Source organism: Temnothorax nylanderi, unplaced genomic scaffold (genome assembly GCF_030848795.1).
Source record: "Temnothorax nylanderi isolate EJ_2023f unplaced genomic scaffold, tnyl_v1.0 TNYL_tig0236_pilon, whole genome shotgun sequence".
NCBI lineage: Eukaryota > Metazoa > Arthropoda > Insecta > Hymenoptera > Formicidae > Temnothorax > Temnothorax nylanderi.
In genome coordinates, this window is record NW_027249298.1 from 186,127 (window position 1) to 213,894 (window position 27,768).

The 27,768-nt window shown below is 35.5% G+C and overlaps 3 protein-coding genes and 1 long non-coding RNA gene across 8 annotated transcripts in view; 2 read left to right on the forward strand and 2 right to left on the reverse strand.

The window, feature by feature from the left end:
- On the forward strand, positions 1–27,584 carry LOC139779626 (prestin). 4 transcript variants are annotated; one of them, XM_071718033.1, is made up of 14 exons: positions 1–231; positions 2,701–2,814; positions 4,023–4,184; positions 4,556–4,666; positions 4,894–5,069; positions 5,722–5,889; positions 6,936–7,040; positions 7,167–7,300; positions 7,526–7,688; positions 8,244–8,420; positions 8,511–8,783; positions 9,045–9,218; positions 9,377–9,503; positions 25,679–27,584. In XM_071718033.1, exons 2-14 carry the CDS (start codon positions 2,718–2,720, stop codon positions 25,855–25,857), a joined length of 2,046 nt encoding a protein of 681 aa, XP_071574134.1. In that variant the 5' UTR covers positions 1–231; positions 2,701–2,717; the 3' UTR covers positions 25,858–27,584. The 4 variants fall into 4 exon arrangements, with proteins under 4 accessions (XP_071574134.1, XP_071574136.1, XP_071574133.1 ...); XM_071718032.1 differs by lacking the exon at positions 1–231 and adding an exon at positions 1,163–1,296; XM_071718034.1 differs by lacking the exon at positions 1–231 and adding an exon at positions 1,166–1,315.
- The window catches only part of LOC139779637 (uncharacterized), an 82,057-nt gene that overhangs the window by 48,566 nt on the left and 5,723 nt on the right, over positions 1–27,768 (reverse strand). The window lies entirely within an intron of this gene.
- Positions 9,278–15,798, reverse strand: LOC139779632 (uncharacterized). Its single transcript, XM_071718043.1, has 2 exons — positions 15,323–15,798; positions 9,278–14,615 (listed from the first exon to the last, which is right to left on the reverse strand). Exon 2 carries the CDS (start codon positions 13,228–13,230, stop codon positions 11,905–11,907), a length of 1,326 nt encoding a protein of 441 aa, XP_071574144.1. The 5' UTR covers positions 13,231–14,615; positions 15,323–15,798; the 3' UTR covers positions 9,278–11,904.
- Positions 16,207–23,828, forward strand: LOC139779630 (uncharacterized). Its single transcript, XM_071718040.1, has 3 exons — positions 16,207–16,811; positions 16,923–22,722; positions 22,834–23,828. The coding sequence occupies exon 2, from the start codon at positions 19,958–19,960 to the stop codon at positions 21,692–21,694; it is 1,737 nt and encodes a 578-aa protein (XP_071574141.1). The 5' UTR covers positions 16,207–16,811; positions 16,923–19,957; the 3' UTR covers positions 21,695–22,722; positions 22,834–23,828.

A 27,768-nucleotide genomic window follows, 5' to 3' on the forward strand; every position in this document is an offset into this window, starting at 1 on the left:
CGCTCTCCCGCGACATGTGACATCACGCTACGGATCCAAAGAGAGTAGACACGTCACGCAGCGAAACGAATCTTTTAAATTCGTCGTGTCTCGCACGAAGGATCTGCGACTGGCGCACGTGTGTCGCGGAAAGGAGCCGCACGTTGCATTATGCGCCCGTTTATCGCCGCGTACACTTGCGGTTCGCGGAACCACGCGTGCGTTCGAATAATTATCGAACCGGCGATTGGCGTGAGTACAACGAAATTCAACTAACCGAACTACTACTTCGACCATTCGTACTCCTTTTATCTTATTTGTCGTTATGGTGAAAGTTATCAATCGTATGTGCTACGATCAATAATTATCAAATCGGTGTGTGACAATGTGAATCTGTAAGAATTATTTGAATGTGCATTTGACGACTTTATACTTAAAGAATTATTGATATTTAAATATTTAATTATTCAATTTTACGTGCTCCATTTTGCAAAGAATCGCCATTGTACATTTATTAATTTCTCAATTATATTCTTTAATTTATTATTTTTAAATATCAGAATTCAAGTATCGCGATTACAACAGTTTATTATTCTTCAGAAGAGGATAAAGGATAAAGGAATAAAGGATAATAAACTGTTGTAATTGAGATACTTGAATCTTAAGAAAATAGGGCCGTCGATGCAAAAACGTTTTTAATCAACTTCAACTTCTTTCAACGCAAAACTTCTTATCGTCGCCTGTTGTCATGCTGTTCAAAATTACGAAATTACGACCCATGTATTCTACGACTCACTTCACAATGCAACTAATTACGATAAAGAAATAACGATCACTTATACACATTGTATGTCGCTAAAGACATACTCAATGTCATGTAACATTCTCTGATCAGTCCTTTCCTTCTGCTACTGTATACACAGCGTCATTTGATGAGGCGTATCTCTCTATTGATGTAATATCAATCGTCTCGTTGCGATTCGCAATTCGCTTATCTATTATCTCAAAGACCAATTAGCGACGCTCGACAGAACCCCAATAAGAAATGTAAAGTCTTAAAAGTAAGCCGTGCGCGTATCAGGTGACACATCAGCCGCGTATTATGCCCATTAAAAATTATCACCTTTGAAAATATTGAATTAGAATATCGGCCAATTACCAGCATCTATACGAGTATCGTTGCAAGCATGCGCTTAGTTATCAGATCTTCTTAGTCCGTGAAAGACTAGTCTCGTGCTTATCACATCGCGAGTAGAGACGCGAATAATCATCGAGTTCCGAGATACCGTGAGAGAGACGTTTTCGCGATGTCAACAGGTAGTTTGTGATCGAAATAGTAAGAATTCTGACACCATCGGATAATCGATTTGATCGCAACGATGATTATTGTCAACTATTGTCTCTATTAGAATGCCGCTTTATTGAGTTAATCGTAAACAAGCAGACTTACACTCATTGTCAGATTTCAATTTGTCCGTCTTTGAACGCGTATGATTTAGCATAAAAATTAATGATTCTCAAAAGTTACTGCTATTACATTTAAATTTGACTTAAATTAAATTAAATTTTTCCTTAAAAATAATGTAACACAATTTGATTAAAATGATGGCAGATTTTCTATATATATATTTTTTTAATCTCGGATTTATTCGAATAGTATTCAAAAAAATGATAGATAATTATTTATTTTACGAAGAAACTCGTTTTCAACATTATATTGTCAACATTAAATATTAATGATTCGTAGTAATATTATAATTTAATAAATAAATATATTTATAAATTTTTATAATTATTAACATTTATGTATTTATCATTTTTCATTTCTATTCTCTGCGCATTCATCTTTTGAATCAACGCGATCCATACTTGGCAATTTAATTTTTCCAAAAACAGTCGCTCCAAATATTCACCGTTATAACTTATCGAGCGATTGAATCAAACAATCCCGTCATATCACTCAACTGCATTATCGTTTACTCGATCAAGTTCTTCTGACAGCGCCAGCCATACGAACCTAATCTCCTTATAATACTCGTTTCGGTTTACACATCGAGCAAACAAAATTTGCTTACGCCAACCTTAACCTGATGGAAAATTCGCAAGATTGATAAATTGCACTCGCTATATGTATGAGCCTTTCTGGAAATTACATCCCGTCTCACTTCGATGAAATACGCATCATTCATTAAGCACAATATATTAAGCACACTTGACACACACTTGGCACACTCAACATGCATAAATACGTTGCATGTACAAAAACAGATGCTTTCCATTTAACTCGTAATCTGGATCATATTCCAGCTTTTCTGACATCAATGATAGTCCTGCTATCAGTTATCCAGAATTTTTTTATGTTATAAATTCAATTTTGCAAACTAATTCCTTATTTTATACAGTTTCTTGTATCAAAATATCAAAAATTCGTGTCTTTGAATACAGTACCTACATCTTCATCTGCTATTGCAATTTAGGGCTATGAGGAAAAATACTGCACGTATGTGTTTGTTGTTTGACTGAAAAGACACATTCCACGTTACGAGCTAAATCGAAGCTTTTTCAAATAGGACACATCGTCTGATGAACGATAAACACAATAATTTATTAATTAACATCTGCGGAAAATGCGTGATAATATATGCACATATGTGAACACGCGGGCGCGCGCGCGCGCGCGCGTATGCAGTGTGATCTCACTCAATTGTTGCTCATTCGCAGACTACTTGAGCGACGATATGTCGACGACTGCCCCGGAATTGATGGTCAGACGACCGGTCTACCAGCAGGACGAGCTTAATCACTTGTGCAAATACGTAAAGCCCAAGAGAATCCGTAAGTGTCAAGATCTATTCACGTGAGTATGTACACGGCACGCGCGGATAGATCGCTTATTTTCCTTTCACCGCGCTTGCCTTTTACTCCGAGTTCCGACACACCGCGTGTTTTCACGGGAGACCGCTTCTCCACGTGACAATCTGCTCGAAACATTGGCCGCAACATTTTACGTTAATATTATAGAACCGGTTGAAGTTTATAAATCGGTTGGAAGAGAACGCAATAGGATTCCACCGAAGGCCATTGCCCTCTTCGATAAACTAAACGACTCCGAATCTGCGTGAGAAAACTAAGAGTTTAAACTTGTGGAATTAAATCCGTATAATTCTATTAAATTGTAATACTGTTTGATAATAAACTCAAATATGTTTTAAAAGATCTAAAATAATGTTCTCTTAAAGTCTATTTTAAATAAAAAAGATAAAACTTTGTTATTTTTTTTTATATTGTTGAAATTTTTACAAAACAAATATATCGAGTACTAAAAAATTTATACATTCCGGAATAATATATTCCGATTGCTTTTTTCATTGTTTGTTTTATTTAAACATAGCATTAAAATTATTTAAGAAAAGACTTAAATGACTGATAATACTCTCATTAAACGAAGAAAAAATAGCTAATATTAAACATAGATCGAAAAATTAATCAGATTGAGATAGAAGCGATTTTAGTAATATCATGTGCCTTATTTTGCATAAATCGATTCTTCTCGTTATTCTACACATAAAAGTATCAAGGCTAGATCATCGAAAAGGCCATTACCTTCTTTGGAAAGCTAAATTGTGCCACATGAATAATTTACAAGAAATTTCATATCTCATATGTCAGAAAATGTATTCAGATAAAATATTTCAGAACAAAATATCACTTTAAGTATTCCTTTTCCTGGCATATTCTCTAATTAATTGTAATATTCACTTTCCAATAATAAAAAAAATTGTGTATACAAAATAATTAAAAAAATCGATTTATGTAAAAATAATTATATGGATACATATATTACCTACTAATTGTAAGATAGAAAATCTATCTCTGATGGAATTAATTTTTCAACCATGTCGATTAAAAACTTTTTACTTACAAACAGTTTGTGATTACTATTTGCTTCTTAAATCCTAAAATCTTTTATCAAAACATTTCCTGTATGTGCGTACATCATATATGTATAAAATTATAGATATATAAAATTTATAATTCTGTAGTTCGCAATGAGATATCAAAAAGATGCAAGAGTATCAAACCAGTAGCACTTTTAAAGAAAACGATACCTTTGACTGACTGGCTGTTTTCGTATGACTGGAAGAATAATATCTTGGGAGATATTGTTGCTGGAATTACTGTTGCTGTAATGCATATTCCACAAGGTATGTTGCATTGAATTCTTATAACAATGATACAGGATAAATTAAGTAACACTCAAAAAAAGGAGAAAGAAGAGAGGAGAGAGAGAGAGAGAAACAGCTGAATAAATTAGGATTGAAAAGAAATGGAAGGGAATGTTAAATTTTTTAATGGAAGAACGGAATATTTTATAGATTAGTAGATATTCATAGTCTACAATTAGTGACACAAAATTATTATTACAAAAAAAATTGATTTTCTATAAATGGTACTATTCATGACTCACAAAAACGAGTTAAAAATATTAATATTGTCGTCTCCGAAAGGTAGAGTGTTTTCAAGGTATTTTAGTCTTTATTATAATGTATAATCGATATTATATATTTTCACACAGGTATGGCGTATGCAATACTGGGTAACGTTCCGCCGATTGTTGGCATATACATGGCTTTCTTTCCGGTTTTGGTGTATTTTCTTCTAGGCACATCCAGACACAATTCCATGGGTACGTGTGACAATTGCGTAGATTTTATTAAAGGTATTAAAGAGCACAGAAGAAAAAAAACGAAAATGCGGCGCATTAAGATGATATAATCTGTAGGAAGCTAACGATTTGTCGAAATTAGCGTATAATTATGCACTAACGTTTATTCAGATATTACATTTGGCTGCTGCCGCTCAATTCAGAAAGCCTCGTAATTAAGCAGGATTGCCGCTTTTCTGTTGATTAAGGTACGTTTGCGCTCGTCTGCATGATGACTGGCAAAGTCGTTACGACATACAGTAGCCCTGCAGTTTCGACAAATAACACGTCAACCGAGAACGCCACCTTAATTTCCGACGTAAGCCATCAATATTCGCCAGTGGAAGTTGCAACCGCAGTCACATTCACGGTTGCCGTTATACAGGTAACTACACCGTGTACAATTCATCGCCGTTGAGATGCTTTCTACGAAGATTACAATTCCCTTCGACATATCTTTTTCTGCACGTTTGATTTTTTATTCGCTAAATCTCTTTTTTTTATTTTACTTGATCTTAAATAATGCAACAAAATACTGACAGTTTTTATATCTAATCTATAAGACGTATCAACTTTCTTCGTCATTTATAAATCGTATTATTTTTATTTTTTTTTTTTAATTAAAGTATTTAGTGAAAGTTTATATATATCTATAGAAAAATTTCAATTTTATTGCATTTAGTTTTAGATGTAGAAATATTTTTGCGTGCTATTATACGTATTTGCTTGCGCTTAGAATTAATAAATTTTAGAATTAATAATTAATAAATTTTGAACTAATAAATTTTAGTTAATTAGTTTTCTTGCGTAAGGAAACTATGCTTCACTTTTACATTAATTTATTTTTTTAACATTTTAATTTTGAATTTTTTTCCTCTGTATTACATTTTTAAGACAAACCCAATGTAAGAACACATGTATATATACGTGTTTAGCGTTTTCCGGTTCGTTCGTTTTAATTATCATCCCCATAGCTGCATATTCGTACATTTCGCTCTCTTGACCTCTCGCGGTATCACTCAAAATCTCTCGTCTAGTTAGGAATGTACGTGCTGCGTTTGGGTATAATCTCATCTCTCCTCGCGGACAGTCTCGTGAGTGGATTCACGACGGCAGCGGCGATACACGTATTTACATCACAAATAAAAGATCTCTTTGGACTAAACAACCTACCACGGCGCAACGGTGCATTCAAACTTATTCTCGTGAGTACAGTAACAATTAAGTTTTGTTTGACGCTACAAACATTAGTGCAGTCTTCTCTTTCTGAGACATATCGCTTCCGATATGCTTCACCTTGTTTTTCCTTCTTTTTTTCCTTTCGTCGGCAAACAAAACGTTTGCACATGCCAAATATTTAAGTGGCAAACGCTTCCCGTATCCCCGTGCAATCAAATTGTAATTTAAACGTCGAGAAAGTATCACGTAATGTATTGTGAAAATTATGCGCTACTGCAAAAGGTCAGGGTTAGTATTTGCGTCGCACTCTGTGATAACTCGCTATTTTTGACAGTACAAAGACGGATTAAGATATATGGATTAAAGCAATCCCAAATTATACTTCAAATAAAATCATCTTCGAATTTTCTTATTCTTGAACGTAATCATTACTGCTGGAGGATATCGTAATATAACAAAATGGCATAAAAACTAAGCATGTATATGCACATGTATGTACATGCACAAAACATGTTGCTTCGTTGCATTAACTTTCTCACGAGAAGACTAATCGCGCATCGACCGAAGTACTTTCTCAGAAAAGGTATATACATATACGTAATAGTTAACGAACAATTTTCTATTACGTACCTATGTCGCATACTTCTGTTGCATACTTTTCCGAGTCAGTTACAAATATAAAACGCGAACCGAAGTAGTACATAAGATATATTAACGACGCTTCCACATCCGTTTACTCTAAATACGTCCATGTACTTGTCATTCTATAATATAAACCGCGATCTCTTTCATATATGGCTTCCATTTTGATAATTTATTGAGACCAAAGTAAAATTTTATTTTATTTAAAAATATTAATTTAATATCTTATTTAATTTACATACGTAAAGATTGCTATTACTTCAAGATAAAAATAATAAATTTAAATAATTTTTTTTTAAATTTAACTTCTATAGAATATAGGTAGTGTGGAATATACTTAAATTTTCATATATATATATATATATATATATATATATATATATTTCTTTCGTATCAATTTACATTAGCTCTTGCTTTATCTTTTTTTCAGACTTACGTAGATATTTTCAACAGTATGAACAATGTCAATATAACGGCTGTGATATTATCTTGCATCACTATCTTATCACTTATTTTCAATAACGAAGTTCTTAAGGTTCGTAATATACGTAATTATGCTTTGCACATACACATGCGTTCCGTACAAAAAAGACACAAGATGTAATTGATTTTGTAAAATTAATTACATCTGCGTCCTAAGAAGGAATAATCTGAATTTCAGCCAAGGGTATCAAAGTTATGCCCCCTTCCAGTTCCGATAGAAATGCTTGTGGTGGTAATCGGTACTGTGGTATCGATGCAAATGAATCTTGCGGATACTTATAATGTAATAATAGTTGGCGATATACCTGTAGGGTAAATGTGCTTTTTAAACTAGCGTTTGATTTACTTACACAGCTTGTAGTAAAAAAATTTTATTCGTTATGAAAATATCAGCTTTTTTTATACAACCATTAAACTTAATTTACTAAACTGACTTTGATTAATTCCCTACAAAAAATCTCATATTTGTTATAAAACTACAACAAGCTGTGGAAGATTGCAATCAACTTCAAATTATTATAATGTCAAGATTTTCAGATTGCCAGTCCCGTCTGTACCACCGTTGTCCCTTATACCCAGCATTTTAGTAGACAGTTTCGTAATTACTATGGTCGCTTATACAATATCAATATCTATGGCATTGATTTTCGCACAAAAAATGGACTATGAGATCGACTCTAATCAAGAATTGGTGGCGCAGGTAAATGCATATTGTGATATTTATCTAGAATTTATCTAGAATATAATATTTTTAAATATAGTAAATACGTTTATATCCCTCTAAATTCCATAGAGTGGTTTCGCCACTAATATATTAGAATGATTGCGATAGGATCACTCCAAAAGAGAAGATTATCACTCTAATTTGAGTAAATGCGGGCACTCATAAGGTAGGAGTGAATTTTTCACTCAAATTTTTAGAGCGGCTACTCTACCGGAGTGATACGATCTCACTCTAAAGCTATAGTAAATCACGATTCACTAAAGATCGACTGATAAATGACTCTTAACAGAGTAAAATATTCCACTCAAAATTGTAGAGTGACATAATTCACTCTGATATGAACACTGATTTACTCCACTCGAAAAACGTGCCCTTTCACTCAAATAGAGTGCGATTTCACTCCAACTTATAAGCTCAATTTTACTCTTTCTTAGATTTTTAGAGAGATTGTTTTAATTTATTTATTATTTGTCATTAATGTACGTCTATATAAGTATATCAATTCTGTACAACAAAACGGAATGTTTACAGGGATTGGGAAACCTTGTTGGCTCTTTTTTCTCCTGCATGCCCATCACGGCCTCGTTATCCAGATCGATGGTTCAGCAAACTGTAGGTGGACATACGCAGTTGGCGAGTTTGATATCATGCGGAATTTTGGTGTGCGTATTGCTGTGGATCGGGCCATTCTTTCAACCTTTGCCACGAGTAATTATTCTTTTTATCGTTTCTACATCTTGTACATACAAACGTGAAACGGTGATCGAAATGCATTTAATGCTCGTGGGATGTTGACAGTGTGTTCTAGCAAGTATAATCGTGGTAGCGTTAAAAGGGATGCTGATGAAGGTCACCGAGTTCATGCAATTCTGGAGATTGGACAAGACGGACGCCGCCATTTGGGCTATCACCTTCGTCGTCGTGATTCTTTTTGACATTGAGTACGGATTATTGGTCGGCGTGCTCGTATGCATCGGAAGATTACTTGTCCTCGCGATGCGACCTTACACGTGTAAGCTCGCTCTAGCACCAGGCACTGAGCTCTACTTGGACACCAAAAGATATAAAGGAGTACGAAGAACTTGTAATTAAAAAAAAATTATTTTTTCTTGACATTAATTTATCTTTATTATTACGATGCATTTATCATAAGTATTTATTCTCTTGGAAATACGTATATTTTTTGATAAGTTCTACAATTATACAGAATTTTTTTTATCTAGAGTTTTATTAAATTCGATAAATCATTTAAATGGCAAATTAAAAACAAAATGAGAACTATTGTCGATGAGAACTATAACCAGAAAATAAATATTTCACAAATATTCTCAGACTGTAGAGATTCCCGGCATCAGAATCTTCCGCTATTCCGGTAGTCTGAATTTCGCGTCTAAACAATACTTTCGTGAGGAAGTGTATAAAATTGCAGAGCTAGTACCTCAAAAGGAACTAAAAAAACGGCTGCAAGCCGCACGTAATGGCATCGCGGCGGAAGAAATTAAAAAGGTAAATAATGTGCAACTTATACTATTTTAAAACCGTTCGCATAGAAAAATATTCCACTCTACCATGATTGTATATTTATTTAGGATAACTGATTATCTTTATTGCATTTATTTCTTTACTATCTTATTTATAAATATCTCGTTGCTCGATCTTTACAGCTACGCATTCTCCTATTGGATTTCACTGCATTGTCACATATCGATCTGGCAGGCGCAAATGTTTTACGAAACATTGTTGATGAATATTGCAGTATAGAAGTGTCTGTTTATATAGCAGGTTGTTTCGGTGAGTATATTTAATCTTCAATATATAAATTTGTTTAATTACAAGCTTACGCATAAGCCTGGCCTCTAGATTTAGAATAGGAAACGGCACACTACTCGTGAATTCGAATGTAAAGAGATTGTGTATTTGGAACTAACTCGTATCACAAAAGTAGGTTTGTCTCATAATAGATACATAAGTAGCATAATCAGGTTTCGTACAAAATAATCAGTTGCATAAAATACAATAAATAAGAATAATCAGTAAAGAATAATCCTTTCTTGAGCAGAAATCAATATTATAATCCTGTATAAAATAATAAGGCTCATCAAAAGAAAATAGACATCATGTTTGCTCATATTTTGAACATCTTGACGTAGTCAAGTGTAATCCAGAATTAATCTATCTCAAAAAAGGGATCGTTCATGTTAGACACATATAAAGAATATAATACGAATCAACATCATTGAATATAATACAAGAAATAATCATAAATAAAGTAATGCGTCAATTTGCTGATAATCAGAGAATAATCATTTATGATAAAGTGATTGAATAATATAGCATTCTACATGCTCGAAAGAGTATTGACTATTCTCAAAAATAGGTAAAGAATTACGATAAGACAGCATGTTCTGAGTAATTCTACAAGTCAAATGTAACGCACTTTCATATATTAATTGACACATTAATTCAAGCAATAAAAGAATAATATCCAATAAGTAATATAGCGTGTAATAATCGAACTCAGTTAAAGATGAAGAGATAATTCAATCAAGTAATAATTAATAATACGCAGATAATAAGTTTTATATTATCAACGCAAGTATCAATAGTAGCGGTTTTGAACCACAATAAACGCTAGTGTAACGCAGGATTCAAGTGAATATCGTAATTACGTTTCTCTTTTAGTAATCAATCTCGACAATGTGACTTTAAGCTATTTACAGAAAAGATCATTAACTATTTACTCGAGTTGCAACCACAAGAAAAGATAAAGAGAAAGAATTATACTGAGCTCAGTCTTGCAGAAGAATGTAGCTTGGATTTGAACAATCCACGACTTCTCGTTTGTTGAGAAAGTATTCCTCGCATCGTTCTCTCGCAAATTCTGTAAACAGCAAATGCTTCCGATAACGGAAGCACTTCTTGCAGAAAGGATCTCGGGCTTCACCCTCGCAAAAGCATCCCTCGATCCAGCCTTCTCTAAGAAAAGATTGCGAGCTTCACCCTCGTAAGGGCATCCTTCGTCCAGCTCTCAAGGATGTCCTCTCTCCTCCTGTAATGGCGGCTCTCTTCCTTCGTGCGATAACACGATGCAGCAATGGCGGCAGCGTCCCTTGTTCGGGTAACGACGTCGTAATGGCGACGATCGTCCTTTTTCGTAGCTCGGACCTTGGTTATTGTTCCTCTCGGCAACACCGCAACCGCCTTGGCCGACGATAATAACAACTCTCGGTTTTTGTACAGTAACTCAAAATATCGTGACGATTACAATAACGTATCTCAATTCTCGACTCAATGAAAGTGAATTGTCTCGCAAGAAAGAAAAGTAGCGATCGAACACGACTATAGGAAACACGAGAGATCAGTGACGACGGACGAACAACGAACGAATATCCGCTCGTCAAGCCGCACGCACGTACCGGCACACTCGCGCATGCGCCGTATCACGCCTTCGCTGCGTGATCAGTCTCTGGGTCGCAATGTGGTTTGCGCCGCGCGCGCATGAATACATATCTCGCAGATGAAATTGGTAACGGCACCACTGCCGCCATCTATGACAGCTCCACCGTACTATATTTAACACACCTACTACCACAGATGTCGACTAATATACAATCTCTTTCCTTTTCTAATTGCTCTTTAAACATTCCGCCAGCCTTCGTTAACGTAGTTAACGAACTAGCTACAAGGTCTCTGTATTAATAGGAAGAGGGCAAAGTTTCGTAATAGGTATCTGGAATTCTGAAACTTGAGTATGAACAGTCACAACTCTAGTGTGACCGTCCTTCCCAGGATAGGTCTGAACCACACGACCCAAAGGCTATTTAGATGGAGGATATCGCTCATCCACAACCAATACTAAACTGAAACGTATCCGAACCAGCGCTTCAAGATAATCCGAGAACATGAATAATTTCACTATCGTTAAACGAAATGGGATGCGAAGCAATCTGTTTCTCTGCTGGAATATGTTCCAAAATTGTTGGATGATTACTCATCTACTTCTTCAAAAGAAAACCGCCCGCCATGCCGAGCTGATCTAACTGAGCGACTTTCTTTTGAGCTTCCTCTACTGAATCCGTTTATCCATGGAATTCGTCTACGTTCCGACCCTTTTTCTTTATAGGAATTGCTAAAGGTAATAACTTTCCTTCTTCCTGCAGATAATCTAGTCTCGATATTTGAAAGTAACAAGTTAGTTTTGTTCTGCCTCGGTAAGGTTGGACTGTTGTTGAGATTTTGATTCTACGTCTTTTGTATCTTTCGTAATCGAAGAAGTTTCTTCTTTGTGTATCGTTGTGTGGTGCTTCCTACCACATTTCCGACAACGCTTAGTTACTTTGCAATTAGATATTCTGTGATTCCCTAAACAATTGTAACACAATTTGTGTTTGGTCACGAGTGCCAATTTCTGAGCTGTAGTTTCATTAATGTACTTAGGACATCTCACAATGTAATGCTTTCCTTTACAAATGGAACAACCAGATGTGTTAGACGATGAATTGTCACCTGACTTTCCTTGGTAATGAGTTTTGGCCGTAGCCTTTTGAGGTTTCAATGCAATCTTTCCTACTCGAGATTCTTCATTCGCCTGAAGAGAGGAAAGACGAGTAATCAGAAATTCGTTAAGCTCTTTCCACGAGGGAGGGATCTTTGATGACCCCAGTTTATTCTCCCAAGCCTTAACCGAATCTGAATCTAACTTTTTTACCGTCATGAATACGAGAAAATCATCCCACGCTTCTACGGGGCGTTGAAATGTTTCTAAAGTTCTATAAAGTTGATGCATAGTAGTATACAAATGTTCAAGCTCAATCGCCGATTCCTTTGTCATTGATTTTAGATTAACTAAAGATTGTAATACCGTGTTAACTTGAAGTCTAGGGTTATCGTAAAATGACAATAATGAATCCCACGCCTTGGGTAAGTTTTCAGAAATGAGTGTCGTATTCTCAATCAAGTAAGCTGCGGTACCGGTTAAACTTGTTTTCAAGTATTGCAACTTCTCGACTGATGTCAAACTCTTATTGGATAGAACAAAAATAGCGAACAAGTCTCTAAAATTGAGCCATTCTGACGGAGTACCGTCGAACTTCGGAATGTTAATTCGAGGGAGACGCGTATGCTGATATTGAGAAACGTTAGGTACAGAAATATCTTGAGATCGAGATGGTGTAGAAAAAGACCTTGTCAAATCTTGTTGTTCTGTACTAATACTAGACTTAATCTGTTCAACTGCTGTTATGTAATCCATGTAAGTCATGGAAAATAATTGATCAGTAAAATACGAATGCGCTCGAATCAATTGTTTGTCTTCTTCTTTGAGTTTGTCAACGGCCAGCATAATAGCGCCATGAGTTAAACTGAACCTATTCCAATTCTCAGCTAGGGAGGAAAGGCAACTATCTATTCTTTGTTTCGTAATTCCCGAGGGCTCATTTTTGACAAAATTATCATAAGCGCTAGCTATGAAACTACTCAACACGAGTTGTTGGTTGATTTGATCGATTATCGAATACATTGAACTGATTATAGATATCTATTGACGTTAAACTCGAAACGATTCTGGCGGAATGCTTTTCAAATGTCTCTGTTTGTAAACTTTCGCGAAACTCGATGTGTCGTTTCCCTTATCCGGACGTCACATGTAATGGTAGCAATATTCAGAACTCAGAATTAATTTCTACGTTAATCTCTGTATCCGGATTCAGACATCCGGCTCGAAGGACCAATGTTTAATTACAAGCTTACGCATAAGCCTGGCCTCTAGATTTAGAATAGGAAACGACACACTACTCGTGAATTCGAATGTAAAGAGATTGTGTATTTGGAACTAACTCGTATCACAAAAGTAGGTTTGTCTCATAATCGATACATAAGTAGCATAATCAGGTTTTGTACAAAATAATCAGCTGCATAAAATACAATAAATAAGAATAATCAGTAAAGAATATTCCTTTCTTGAGCAGAAATCAATATTATAATCCTGTATAAAATAATAAGGCTCATCAAAAGAAAATAGACATCATGTTTGCTCATATTTTGAACATCTTGACGTAGTCAAGTGTAATCCAGAATTAATCTATCTCAAAAAAAGGATCGTTCATGTTAGACACATATAAAGAATATAATACGAATCAACATCATTGAATATAATACAAGAAATAATCATAAATGAAGTAATGCGTCAATTTGCTGATAATCAGAGAATAATCATTTATGATGAAGTGATTGAATAATATAGCATTCTACATGCTCGAAAGAGTATTGACTATTCTCAAAAATAGGTAAAGAATTACGATAAGACAGCATGTTCTGAGTAATTCTACAAGTCAAATGTAACGCACTTTCATATATTAATTGACACATTAATTCAAGCAATAAAAGAATAATATCCAATAAGTAATATAGCGTGTAATAATCGAACTCAGTTAAAGATGAAGAGATAATTCAATCAAGTAATAATTAATAATACGCAGATAATAAGTTTTATCTTATCAACGCAAGAAGTATCAATAGTAGCGGTTTTGAACCACAATAAACGCAAGTGTAACGCAGGATTCAAGTGAATATCGTAATTACGTTTCTCTTTTAGTAATCAATCTCGACAATGTGACTTTAAGCTATTTACAGAAAAGATCATTAACTATTTACTCGGGTTGCAACCACAAGAAAAGATAAAGAGAAAGAATTATACTGAGCTCAGTCTTGCAGAAGAATGCAGCTTGGATTTGAACAGTCCACGACTTCTCGTTTGTTGAGAAAGTATTCCTCGCATCGTTCTCTCGCAAACTCTGTAAACAGCAAATGCTTCCGATAACGGAAGCACTTCTCGCAGAAAGGATCTCGGGCTTCACCCTCGCAAGGGCATCCCTCGTCCAGCTCTCAAGAATGTCCTCTCTCCTCCTGTAATGGCATTCGTAATACGAATTCGTATGTACTTGACCGGAAATGAATGTCCAGTAAAGAATCATCTATATATGAAATCGTTTGTATTTCGTATGAAGACTTTTGAAGTGCAATTGAAAAGGTTTGTGAGTCATTCAGATAATTGTAATTAATTAATCATTTTTTCACCATGCATTTAGCCGGAATAGATAAATTAAACAAAGTTTTTGTATCGAATCGTTTATATTTCGTATGAAGAGTTATGAAGTGTGAGTAAAAAGGTTTGTGATTCATCCAGATAATTTTAATTAATTATTTATAAACCATGTACCTAGCCGAAATATAGATTTTTAGTTATTCATGTTAAAAGAAGAAGGCGCTAGTATTCCCGAAGGTCCGTCTGCAGTCAGAATTAATATAAACGTTTAACAAATTATTTTATACTGAAACAAATAACATTGTAACATGACATTGATAACGTTGTAATATATCTATGCCTGTTCAGAATTTGCAAATCAAAGAAAGGAGGAACGCATGGTAATAACAATCGGAGAGGTTATACAGATATCCACACATTAATATGACAGGAAATATCTGTGTTTATTGCACTGGGGGGAGCCCAAATTCTGATTTTGAATATATTCAATGCAATCGTATACAATATACAAGATACGATTTCATATGTAGATTCTTTACCGGACATTCATTTCCGGTCAAATACATACGAATTGTAATGGCGGCTCTCTTCCTTCGTGCGATAACACGAAGCAGCAATGGCGGTAGCGTCCCTTGTTCGGGTAACGACGTCGTAATGGCAACGATCGTCCTTCTTTTTCGTAGCTCGGACCTTGGTTATTGTTCCTCTCGGCAACACCGCAACCGCCTTGGCCGACGATAATAACAACTCTCGGTTTTTGTACAGTAACTCAAAATATCGTGACGATTACAATAACGTATCTCAATTCTCGACTCAGTGAAAGCGAATCGTCTCGCAAGAAAGAAAAGTAGCGATCGAACACGACTATAGGAAACACGAGAGATCAGTGACGACGGACGAACAACGAACGAATATCCGATATCCGCTCGTCAAGCCGCACGCACGTACCGGCACACTCGCGCATGCGCCGTATCACGCCTTCGCTGCGTGATCAGTCTCCTGGGTTGCAACGTGGTCTGCCGTGGTCTGCCGGGTCTGCGCCGCGCGCGCATGAATACATAGGCCGGTATTCATAGTCGGTTCTTATTTCAAGACCGTCTTAAGTAATGTCTTAAGATGCTAATACGGCTCTGTGATTGGTTCATGACGTCTTAAGATTATACTTAAGGGGATCCTATAGCGGCAGTGCACTTTATGCACTAAGTGCACACTTTAACTCGTATTTTATTTATTATAAATGTTTAAGAGCAAAAATGCAAAATCGGGCTCTTTACCTCTCTGCATTATTATATAAAGAGTATATAAAAAAAAATTCACGAATCTATGTAACTTATTTTATGAGAAATATGGATATTACGAATTACGGATTCGTAATATCCAGATTTCTCATAAAATAAGTTACGTAGATTCGTGAATTTTTTTTTATATACTCTTTATATGATAATGCAGGGATGTTAGAAACGGGTAAAAATAGACGAGGAGAGATTGTGTTGTATGCGGCATCTAGTCGGTCAATCTAGTTGCAAAAATAGTACTGTCAAGCCGTCACAGAGGGTAGCCTATGCGACGATGCAGCAGAGTCGCTGTAATTACGAAATCGCGCGCGAAAGCGGCGCGTGCGGCGTAGCGCACCAGCAACGGATCGCGTGACGACGGTAGGAGAGCGGGACTGCGCATGTGCAGGCGTGCGTGTTCGTGCGTGCAGCTCGCCGAGACGAACATTCGAGAACAGTCAGTCGTCCTGTACGCGTCTTTAGGATACTCGAGCCTTCCGCTCTTACGAAATTGAAAAAGCGAGACGTATTTTAATAGCGTATCGTTGTACACGAAGAAGTCTGTCTGGTCTTCCTTACGGAAAGGAACCTGCTGCAATCGGCCCGTCTACAAGGACGTTGTGAGAAGACGCTACGGATAATTGTATGGCTCAATCGCCATTATCTAAGAGAAGGACGACACGACCACGTGGTGAAAATCGGAACACCCGATTAATGGGTTTAGTCATCACGACTATCAGTCAAAAGATTCTCGGTCGGAACAAGGAAAGCCTTAATAATAAGGTATTTTCTTATGCATTCTGCCTTTCATTGATCGTTAATACAAAAGCTAACGTACGGTTTAGCAATCGGATGGTGAACTAATGTTCCTCGTATAACGATCTTTGATTGCAGAATTGTCGAATGGACAATGCGAGGAATACTTTCTCAACAAACGAGAAGTCGTGGACTGTTCAAATCCACGCTACATTCTTTTGCAAGACTGAGCTCAGTATAATTCTTTTACTTTATCTTTTCTTGTGGTTGCAACCCGATTAAATAGTTAATGATCTTTTCTGTAAAGAGCTTAAAATCACATTGTCAAGATTGATTACTAAAAGAGAAACGTAATTACGATATTCACTTGAATCCTGCGTTACACTTGCGTTTATTGTGGTTCAAAACCGCTACTATTGATACTTCTTGCGTTGATAAGATAAAACTTATTATCTGCTTATTATTAATTATTACTTGATTGAATTATCTCTTCATCTTTAACTGAGTTCGATTATTACACGCTATATTACTTATTGGATATTATTCTTTTATTGCTTGAATTAATGTGTCAATTAATCTATAAAAGTGCGTTACATTTGACTTGTAGAATTACTCAGAACATGCTGTCTTATCGGAATTCTTTACCTATTTTTGAGAATAGTCAATACTCTTTCGAGCAAGTAGAATGCTATATTATTCAATCACTTCATCATAAATGACTATTATCTGATTATCAGCAAATTGACGCATTACTTCTTTTATGATTATTTCTTGTATTATATTCAATGATGTTGATTCGTATTATATTCTTTAAATGTATCTAACATGAATGATCCTTTTTGTGAGATAGATTAAGTCGGAATTATACTTGACTACGTCAAGATGTTCAAAATATGAGCAAACATGATGTCTATTTTCTTTTGATGAGCCTTATTATTTTATACAGGATTATAATATTAATTTCTGCTCAAGAAAGGATTATTCTTTACTGATTATTCTTATTTATTGTATTTAATGCATCTGATTATTTTGTACGAAACATGATTATGATACTTATGTATCTATTATGAAACAAACCTACTTTGTGATACGAGTTAGTTCAAAAATACACAATCTCTTTTCGTCAACTCTAAGGTCAATGTGTTGTTTCCTATTTTGCTATTCATGAGTCCAGGCTTCCGCGCGAGCTTGTGCTTCAAACAATGGTCCTTCGAGCCGGATATGTAATTCCGGATTTGTAGTTCCGGATATGTAATTCCGGATTTGTAGTTCCGGATATGTAATTCCGGATTTGTAGTTCCGGATATGTAATTCCGGATTTGTAGTTCCGGATATGTAATTCCGGATTTGTAGTTTCGGATATGTAATTCCGGATTTGTAGTTTTGGATTAGTGATTCCGGATATTCGGTTCCGGATGTTATTTCTATATACGGTCATTTACTTTATACGTCCGGATACGGAAGCGATACATCAAGTTAAATTAGAAGTACGTGAAAAGCATTCCGCTTGAATAACATCGAGATTGATAACCAGAGATATTACTAAACGGTAAAATGGATTCGATATTCTATCGTATCAATCAACAACTCATGTCGAGTCACTTCATAGCAAACGCTTATGATAATTTCATCGGTGAAAATTCCACGGGAATTACAAGAGTAAGAATAGAAAAGTACTTGTCAACCCTCGCTACTTTTTGGACTAGGTTCAATAAACAACATGACGAACTGTTAACGAAAATCTCTGAACTTGAACTAGTAGAAAGGTTGTCAGCTCTATCTCATTCGTATTTTTCTGAACAAATACAATCGGACACACATGTGTGTTACTTAGCGGTTGTTGAAAAGATTAAAGCTCTTCTCGCTACAGAACGACCGGTTGTAGCAAGCTCTTCGCTGAATCAATCTTTCGATCGATCGATTGTAGCAAACTCTTCGACGATTCAATCTCTAGAACAATCAATGGCAGCAGGCTCGTTGTCAACTCAAGCTCAAAATAAGGATATTTCTAGAACAAACGATACGCAGGGTCAAAATGCTAGGCTTCCTTATATCAAAATCCCAAATTTTAACGGAGATTCGACAAAGTGGCTTAGTTATAGAGATTTGTTTACCTCTCTCGTCTTAAACAAGACGCATTTAACAGACGTTGAGAAATTACAATATTTAAAAACAAGTTTGACCGACACCGCGGCTCACTTGATTGAAAGCACCACACAACAATACACAGGGTGGATACTTCGTCAGGAGAAGATGCGAATTTAGAATCAAAAACACAGGACAACTCTGCCGTAGCAGGACAGGATACAGCTAAAGTCTTACATTCAAATGTTGAAAAAACTTCGATTCCATCTTGTGTGTTGTTGCCAACTGCGCAAGTGTTAATAACTTCAGAAAAAGGTGAAGTTAGGAAAACTCGAGCTCTGCTGGATCAGGGATCAGAAATTTCATTGATTTCCGAGCGTGTTGTGCAACAGCTTAAGTTACCTCGTACTCGTGCTGCTCTCTTACTAACAGGAATAGGTGAACAGAAATCTAATAAGACCAAGGGGCTTACCTCGTTTACCTTGAGTTCGCATTTCGGATCTGATTTGAATTTAAATGTTTCTGCTTACATTCTACCTAAACTTACTTCTTCGATCCCGTCGACTAAATTACAACCAGGATCGTGGCCTCATTTGGAGGGAATCATACTGGCCGATCCCGAATTCTTAAAGCCCGGTTCAATTGATTTGATAATAGGCGCGGACATTTATGGCTCTTTGCTTAAAGGTAAAGTGATAAAAGGTCCGGATGGAACGCCAGTGGCGCAAGCTACCGAGTTGGGTTGGGTAGTTTCGGGGCCAACTACGATTGGAACTCCATCAGTAAATAGACAGAGCTATCACGTATCAGTTAATCAAGAACTTTACGATTTAGTTTATAAATTCTGGGAATTAGAAGAAGTTCCTTCTTCCAAAGTTCCAATCCTGTCTAAAGAAGAACAAGAATGCGAGGACTATTTTCTCTCTACTCATAGGAGAGACGAAACAGGTAGATACATTGTTAAACTCCCGTTCAAATCAAATCCTAATAGACTTGGTAATTCAAAAGATAAGGCTTTACGATTAATCAGAAGTTTATCTGGACGATTCAAATCGAATTCGAATTATTCTAAAATATATTCGGACTTCATGGTAGAGTATCAGGGCTTGGGTCATATGAAAAGAGTTCCTTCGTCACAAGCTGAACCAACTCCGGCATATTATCTCCCTCACCACGGCGTGTTGCGAGAGCAGAGTCTAACCACTAAGTTAAGAGTTGTTTTCAACGGATCAAGTCCAACTACTACGGGTGTATCTCTCAATGATTTATTGCATACAGGTGCTAAATTGCAAATTGATTTGTTCGACGTACTCTTTTGGTTTCGCCTCTTTCTTTACGTATTTATAGCTGACATCGAGAAGATGTTCAGACAAATTAAGGTAGATCCATCGGATTGGGACTTTAAGAGAATCTTTTGGTTAGATGAATTGCTGCAAATCATCATTTTTGTCTTAACAACTGTTACTTATGGTCAGGTGTGTTCACCTTTCTTGGCTTTGCGGACTCTTATTCAATTGTTAAAGGATGAAGGACATCGATTTCCCTTAGCTATTCCAATAATGGAGAAGGGTAGATATGTGGATGAATTTCATGGCGGAGCGGATTCAATTAAAGAAGCTCAACAGAAGGTTGATCATCTGGATCAGCTCTGCATGGCGGGCGGTTTCGTACTGAAGAAATGGATGAGTAATCACCCTGATGTATTGGAATATATTCCAGCCGAGAGAAAGATTACGTCGCATTCTATTTCGTTTAATGAAGGAAATACTGTGCACATTCTCGGACTTTCATGGAATGCTGTATCGGATTCATTTGAATTTAGTTTAGGACTCCCTACATTGAAAACTGTCACCAAAAGGACTGTTCTGTCTACTATTGCTAGATTTTTTGATCCGATAGGGTTTTTGTCACCCATTACTGTTGTCGGTAAGATATTTGTTCAAGATTTATGGTCGGCTAAGTTGGATTGGGATGAACCGTTGCCGGATAGGCTGCTTAAGAAATGGATAGATTTTGTGAATAGTTTACAAAATATGCCGAAATTCGAATTTCCGAGATGGATAGGATTAAAGTCAGATTCTCTGATTGAAGTTCACGGATTCAGTGATGCCTCGCAGCGTGCCATGGCAGCCGTTGTTTATGTTAGAGTAATTTCGAGCGACGGTAAAATTACAATTTGCTTCATAGCTTCGAAAACAAAGGTCGCCCCGTTAAAAAAGCTTACTATTCCGCGTTTGGAATTGGCTGCAGCTGTTTTGTTAGTGAAACTCGTTTTGCATATCATTAAAGTAATGGAGTTACCTAATATTCCTATTTTTCTAAGAATAGATTCTGAAGTTGCACTTACTTGGATTCTCGGACATCCATCTAAATGGAAAGACTTTGTTCAGAATAGAGTTAGCTTTATTCAAAAGATGTTACCTCAGGCAGTTTGGCAATTCATTTCTGGTAAAGAAAATCCTGCGGATTTGGCTACTCGAGGTCTAACCCCTCAACAGTTATTAGAATTTAGAACATGGTGGACAGGACCTCATTGGCTTTCGCAACAGCAGTCAACTTGGCCTAATGATTCTTACTCTCTTTCGTCAAGCGAAAATTTAGAGGAAAGACCTATTAAAGTAGCGACTACTCTTGAATCAAAATCCCCAAAAATCTGGGATTTAATTAATAAATATTCAGATTTGACTAAACTTATACGAATAACTGCTCTTTGCAAAAGGGTTGTAAAACGATTTCGAGGAATAAAAGAATTCTCTTTTAATATTCCGTTAACAGTAACCGAGTTGACTGATTCTAAGTTGTTTTGGATCAAGACTGTTCAATAGGCATACTTTTCCTATGAACTTAAGACCTTAGCAGACGGTAAAGACTTACCGAAATCAAATGGCTTTTTTTTAAAAAAAAAAAAAAACTCAAGCCACGACTTGATAAAGATAGACTATTGAGAGTAGGAGGTCGAATTGTCGTTCGATCATTTATCCTTAAATGTGTCGTATGTACTAGGTTTCGCCAGAAAAGAGCACATCAAATCATGGGTCAGTTACCTATTGAAAGGTATCCTACATCGAAGTGGCCTTTCGGTCGGGTTGTTAAGACTCATCCGAGTCAAGACAGTCATACTAGAGTTGTTACTATAAGTACGCAGACTTCTGGATTACAAAGATCTATCACTAAACTTTGTCTTCTTCCTATCAATACAAATACTTTATAGTTGATTCGTTATCTACGATAAACGAAGGCGGGCGGTATGTTAGAAACGGGTAAAAATAGACGAGGAGAGATTGTGTTGTATGCGGCATCTAGTCGGTCAATCTAGTTGCAAAAATAGTACTGTCAAGCCGTCACAGAGGGTAGCCTATGCGACGATGCAGCAGAGTCGCTGTAATTACGAAATCGCGCGCGAAAGCGGCGCGTGCGGCGTAGCGCACCAGCAACGGATCGCGTGACGACGGTAGGAGAGCGGGACTGCGCATGTGCAGGCGTGCGTGTTCGTGCGTGCAGCTCGCCGAGACGAACATTCGAGAACAGTCAGTCGTCCTGTACGCGTCTTTAGGATACTCGAGCCTTCCGCTCTTACGAAATTGAAAAAGCGAGACGTATTTTAATAGCGTATCGTTGTACACGAAGAAGTCTGTCTGGTCTTCCTTACGGAAAGGAACCTGCTGCAATCGGCCCGTCTACAAGGACGTTGTGAGAAGACGCTACGGATAATTGTATGGCTCAATCGCCATTATCTAAGAGAAGGACGACACGACCACGTGGTGAAAATCGGAACACCCGATTAATGGGTTTAGTCATCACGACTATCAGTCAAAAGATTCTCGGTCGGAACAAGGAAAGCCTTAATAATAAGGTATTTTCTTATGCATTCTGCCTTTCATTGATCGTTAATACAAAAGCTAACGTACGGTTTAGCAATCGGATGGTGAACTAATGTTCCTCGTATAACGATCTTTGATTGCAGAATTGTCGAATGGACAATGCGAGGAATACTTTCTCAACAAACGAGAAGTCGTGGACTGTTCAAATCCACGCTACATTCTTTTGCAAGACTGAGCTCAGTATAATTCTTTTACTTTATCTTTTCTTGTGGTTGCAACCCGATTAAATAGTTAATGATCTTTTCTGTAAAGAGCTTAAAATCACATTGTCAAGATTGATTACTAAAAGAGAAACGTAATTACGATATTCACTTGAATCCTGCGTTACACTTGCGTTTATTGTGGTTCAAAACCGCTACTATTGATACTTCTTGCGTTGATAAGATAAAACTTATTATCTGCTTATTATTAATTATTACTTGATTGAATTATCTCTTCATCTTTAACTGAGTTCGATTATTACACGCTATATTACTTATTGGATATTATTCTTTTATTGCTTGAATTAATGTGTCAATTAATCTATAAAAGTGCGTTACATTTGACTTGTAGAATTACTCAGAACATGCTGTCTTATCGGAATTCTTTACCTATTTTTGAGAATAGTCAATACTCTTTCGAGCAAGTAGAATGCTATATTATTCAATCACTTCATCATAAATGACTATTATCTGATTATCAGCAAATTGACGCATTACTTCTTTTATGATTATTTCTTGTATTATATTCAATGATGTTGATTCGTATTATATTCTTTAAATGTATCTAACATGAATGATCCTTTTTGTGAGATAGATTAAGTCGGAATTATACTTGACTACGTCAAGATGTTCAAAATATGAGCAAACATGATGTCTATTTTCTTTTGATGAGCCTTATTATTTTATACAGGATTATAATATTAATTTCTGCTCAAGAAAGGATTATTCTTTACTGATTATTCTTATTTATTGTATTTAATGCATCTGATTATTTTGTACGAAACATGATTATGATACTTATGTATCTATTATGAAACAAACCTACTTTGTGATACGAGTTAGTTCAAAAATACACAATCTCTTTTCGTCAACTCTAAGGTCAATGTGTTGTTTCCTATTTTGCTATTCATGAGTCCAGGCTTCCGCGCGAGCTTGTGCTTCAAACAAGGGAGGTAAAGAGCCCGATTTTGCATTTTTGCTCTTAAAAATTTATAATAAATAAAATACGGACTCGCAGCGAGTCGCAGCTAAGCCAACCCGACAGAGGTCTCCACCGTGTCTCCTGCCGACCCTTAAGGGGATCCTGCAGTGACAAGCGAACTTCCTCGATGTCGATAATGTCAACCTTTCTAATTTTGTTTTCCCTATATCTGTCTTTGTCTAACAAAATGACATCTGTCCTTTTTTCGATTGCTCGCCATCTCTCGCAAGATCCGGCAACTACTGTTGCTGCTCTTCTTGTCATTCTGCATCCGTATTTGCATTACTAAAATAATTTTTCGATGGATCTTTTTTTGTACGCATTGAATCTTACTTCTGCTTGCACGATATTATTCCTACATGTTTTCCCAAGGGCAGATGATAAACATTATGTATGTATAAACTGCAGAATTTTTGTTTTAAGCAAATATTGTCGTCAGGTGACAGCTGCGTATGTGCCCAAATAAGTAATATTTTTAATTTTTTGGTGTTTTTGATGTAAAATCGCGTTTGTTACCCTAGATTTTTGTGTGGACTTTAATTCTGTAAAAGATTTTTGCAATTCTATAAAGCCAATTAAAAGATTCATCGAAAAACGATAATGTCGGTAAATCATACGGCTGCAGGATCCCCTTAAACATTTATAATAAATAAAATACGAGTTAAAGTGTGCACTTAGTGCATAAAGTGCACTGCCGCTATAGGATCCCCTTAAGGCTGCGGTCCACTTGACGCTACAAATGCTTCGAAGCATTCCTCTTCTCTTTTCTTTCAATGAAGAAAGAAGGAGAAGAAGAACGCTCCAAAGCATTTGTAGCGTCAAGTGGACCGCAGCTTAAGACGGTCTTAAATATAAGAACCGACTATGAATACCGGCCATAATCTTGCAGATGAAATTGGTAACGGCACCACTGCCGCCATCTGTGACAGATACTATATTTAACACACCAACTACTACCACAGATGTCGACTAAGGGGCAATTTCACCAACCACGGTTAGCTTAACCGACGGTTAAAGTTAGCAGGATTGACCAATAGAAATGAATCCATCCTGCTTTCTATTGGTCAATCCTGCTAACTTTAACCGTCGGTTAAGCTAACCGACGTTGGTGAAATTGGCCCTAATACACAATCTCTTTCCTTTTCTAATTGCTCTTTAAACAAAATTTGTACCTGTATTTCAATGTCTTAATTGACATCTACACGTAAGTTTAATTCACGATGTACACTGAAAAAAAAAATTTAGATCCAAGAAAATATTTATTTAGATACTGCCAATAACTTATTTACTTAATATAATATACATATTTATTTAGAATTAGATATTTTTATTAAAATTTATTAGATATTTTTATTAAGTAAAAATATCTAATTCTAAATAAATATGTATATTATATTAAGTAAATAAGTTATTGGCAGTATCTAAATAAATATTTTCTTAGATCTAAATATTTTTTTTCAGTGCATGTAACCAGAAAATAACATCGACGACATATATTAATTATATATAAGATTATTTACTCCTACACGATTTTTCTACCATCAATTTTTCTTTACCGATCGATTTTTCGATAGAGTTTACAGATATACAAAAATGGATCTTACAATCGTTATGTTTATGAATAAGCAAAGAGATTGTTTTTGTAAAAATCCATATTTACCGAAACATTAATTAATTTCAATACCCAATAGGAGAAATAAATAATAAATTAATTTTAGTCGTAAAATATCGTTATATCCATTGCAGGTCTCATGTACGAAACGATGAGGAAGTTTAATCTGACCGAGCATAACGAGAACCACTCTTTCGCCATGTTCCCCACCGTTGCTGATGCGGTACATTTCGCGCGTTCTCAAAGTGAAGTGCCGTCGACACCCACATGGAGCACTTGCATCCACGATGAGAACTATATCAGTAGACTTTGAAACGACCACGAAATGAAAAGTTGCTTATACGCAACACCGAAAAGCGCTTCGTCAAACGCCTATACTGTAATGCTGTGAATATTTAAGCGCCTTGTTGCAATTATTTATGCGTTTCGCAATGTAACTTATTTATCTAAAGTGATAAAATTTGATGCTATATATGTGTATGCTACGACGATCGTTCGCTCATTCACGGATAATAATTGTCGTATTCCCGATAATTTAGCGAAATTTCGTATCATTCGCATGACGATATCGTGTTAAATTCAAAGACGATCGGAATAACAAATTATCGGGACAATATTTCCAAATTCTTATTACGATTAGAAATCTATAATGCATATAAAATATATAATGCGATATAAGATCGCGTGCGTACATCATTTGTATGTACTTATCTTGCATTATTTTATAATCAGATAAAGTTTGGGAGATGGAGGAGATTCGACTTTTTCCTTTCTATATCGTATGGAACAGAAATTGCACGATGATTAAAAATGTCTTATAGAACGATTAATTGTAAATCTTACAAAATAGTAAAAAAAAAAGGAGGGGAGGATTATAGTACGATGGGTACACAACTATGTGTGATACCGAAATATGAAATCTATTTACATCGCAGATGTAAGAAGTTTGAAAATTGACAAGTTTCCCATTTGCACGGATATTTTAACGAGAAAGTCAGTTCAAATGCTCAAATAAGAAACGTCGCAAATAAATATAGACGAATTTTATTATCTCTGATGCAATATCGACGTTTCCAGAAGCTGCTTACAAAAATGATATTTGATATAGATACAAAATATTTTCAATATCTCTTGCCGCATAATATCGGATCGAATAACAATCTAAGTTCTATTTGTATCTTTAAAGGAAGAATAGCAAAGTTGTAATTTAATTGTTATTAAGTAAGGCGTGTTAAAAATCAACTTTAGCTTTCATTATGTCACTTATTTATTGTACTTATTGACGTTTTCTTTATTATTTATATATATGCTATTATTTATGTGTTGCTTGTGTGGAAACAAGTTTACTGATATATATATATATATATATATATACACACATATACATATATATATATATATATATATATATATTCACTATCAAACAAAAAATGAATATCGATAAGTTTGAACCGACTGACACGAACGACTCCTATTAAACGTGAAATGTTTATCAGTTAAAAATAGTGAATATTAAACTAATATAAAATGAGAATTTTGTAATAAAATCACGTCAAATGCGTTTATTGCTCAAATAATCGACATGTCAGTCAATTTGTTTGGCAGTATATTGAATGACTGAAAATGGTTCAACATTCCATTTTCAATCGCAAACATGCAACATTCACTATTGTAATAAAATCACGTCAAATGCGTATATTGCTCAAATAATCGACATGTCAGTAAGTTTATCTGACAGTATATTCAATGACTGAAAATGGTTCAACATTTCATTTCCAATTGCAAACATGCAACATTCACTATTGTTAAGCGTTCAAATTATTATATTACCATAATATCGGTTCCTGATCGTCATATGATCCTCAGTAGTGTTCAATTCATTTACAATTATCAAATATTAAATTATAATAAGCATAAGAATGAATTTATATGTGTACAGTGGCAAAGATTTATATACAGTGATAAGTGTTATATTTTTCGTGATTATATTACAAATAACCAACCAAATCTTAGAATAAATTAAAACATAATAAAAAATTCTATATATGTATAATTTTTTTCTACCATATTCAGTGTCAAATAAGAGAGAATTAAAAGAGTTTGTTATCCATTAAAAAGTTAATAGCGAAGTCGTGTCATGTTATTATAAGAAGTAATTAATGGAATTTTTAGGAAAAAACTTTTTCTTTTTATGGGAAATTAAATAAAAAGATAATAATCTCGA

Coding starts and splice junctions, on each gene's coding strand:
- LOC139779626 (XM_071718032.1), top strand. Junction 2,815..4,022: donor CGTAAAGCCCAAGAGAATCC/GTAAGTGTCAAG, acceptor ATAATTCTGTAG/TTCGCAATGAGATATCAAAA. Junction 4,667..4,893: donor ATCCAGACACAATTCCATGG/GTACGTGTGACA, acceptor CTGTTGATTAAG/GTACGTTTGCGCTCGTCTGC.
- LOC139779632 (XM_071718043.1), bottom strand. CDS start 13,230: ATGTATTCGATAATCGATCAAATCAACCAACAACTCGTGTTGAGTAGT.
- LOC139779630 (XM_071718040.1), top strand. CDS start 19,958: ATGGTAGAGTATCAGGGCTTGGGTCATATGAAAAGAGTTCCTTCGTCA.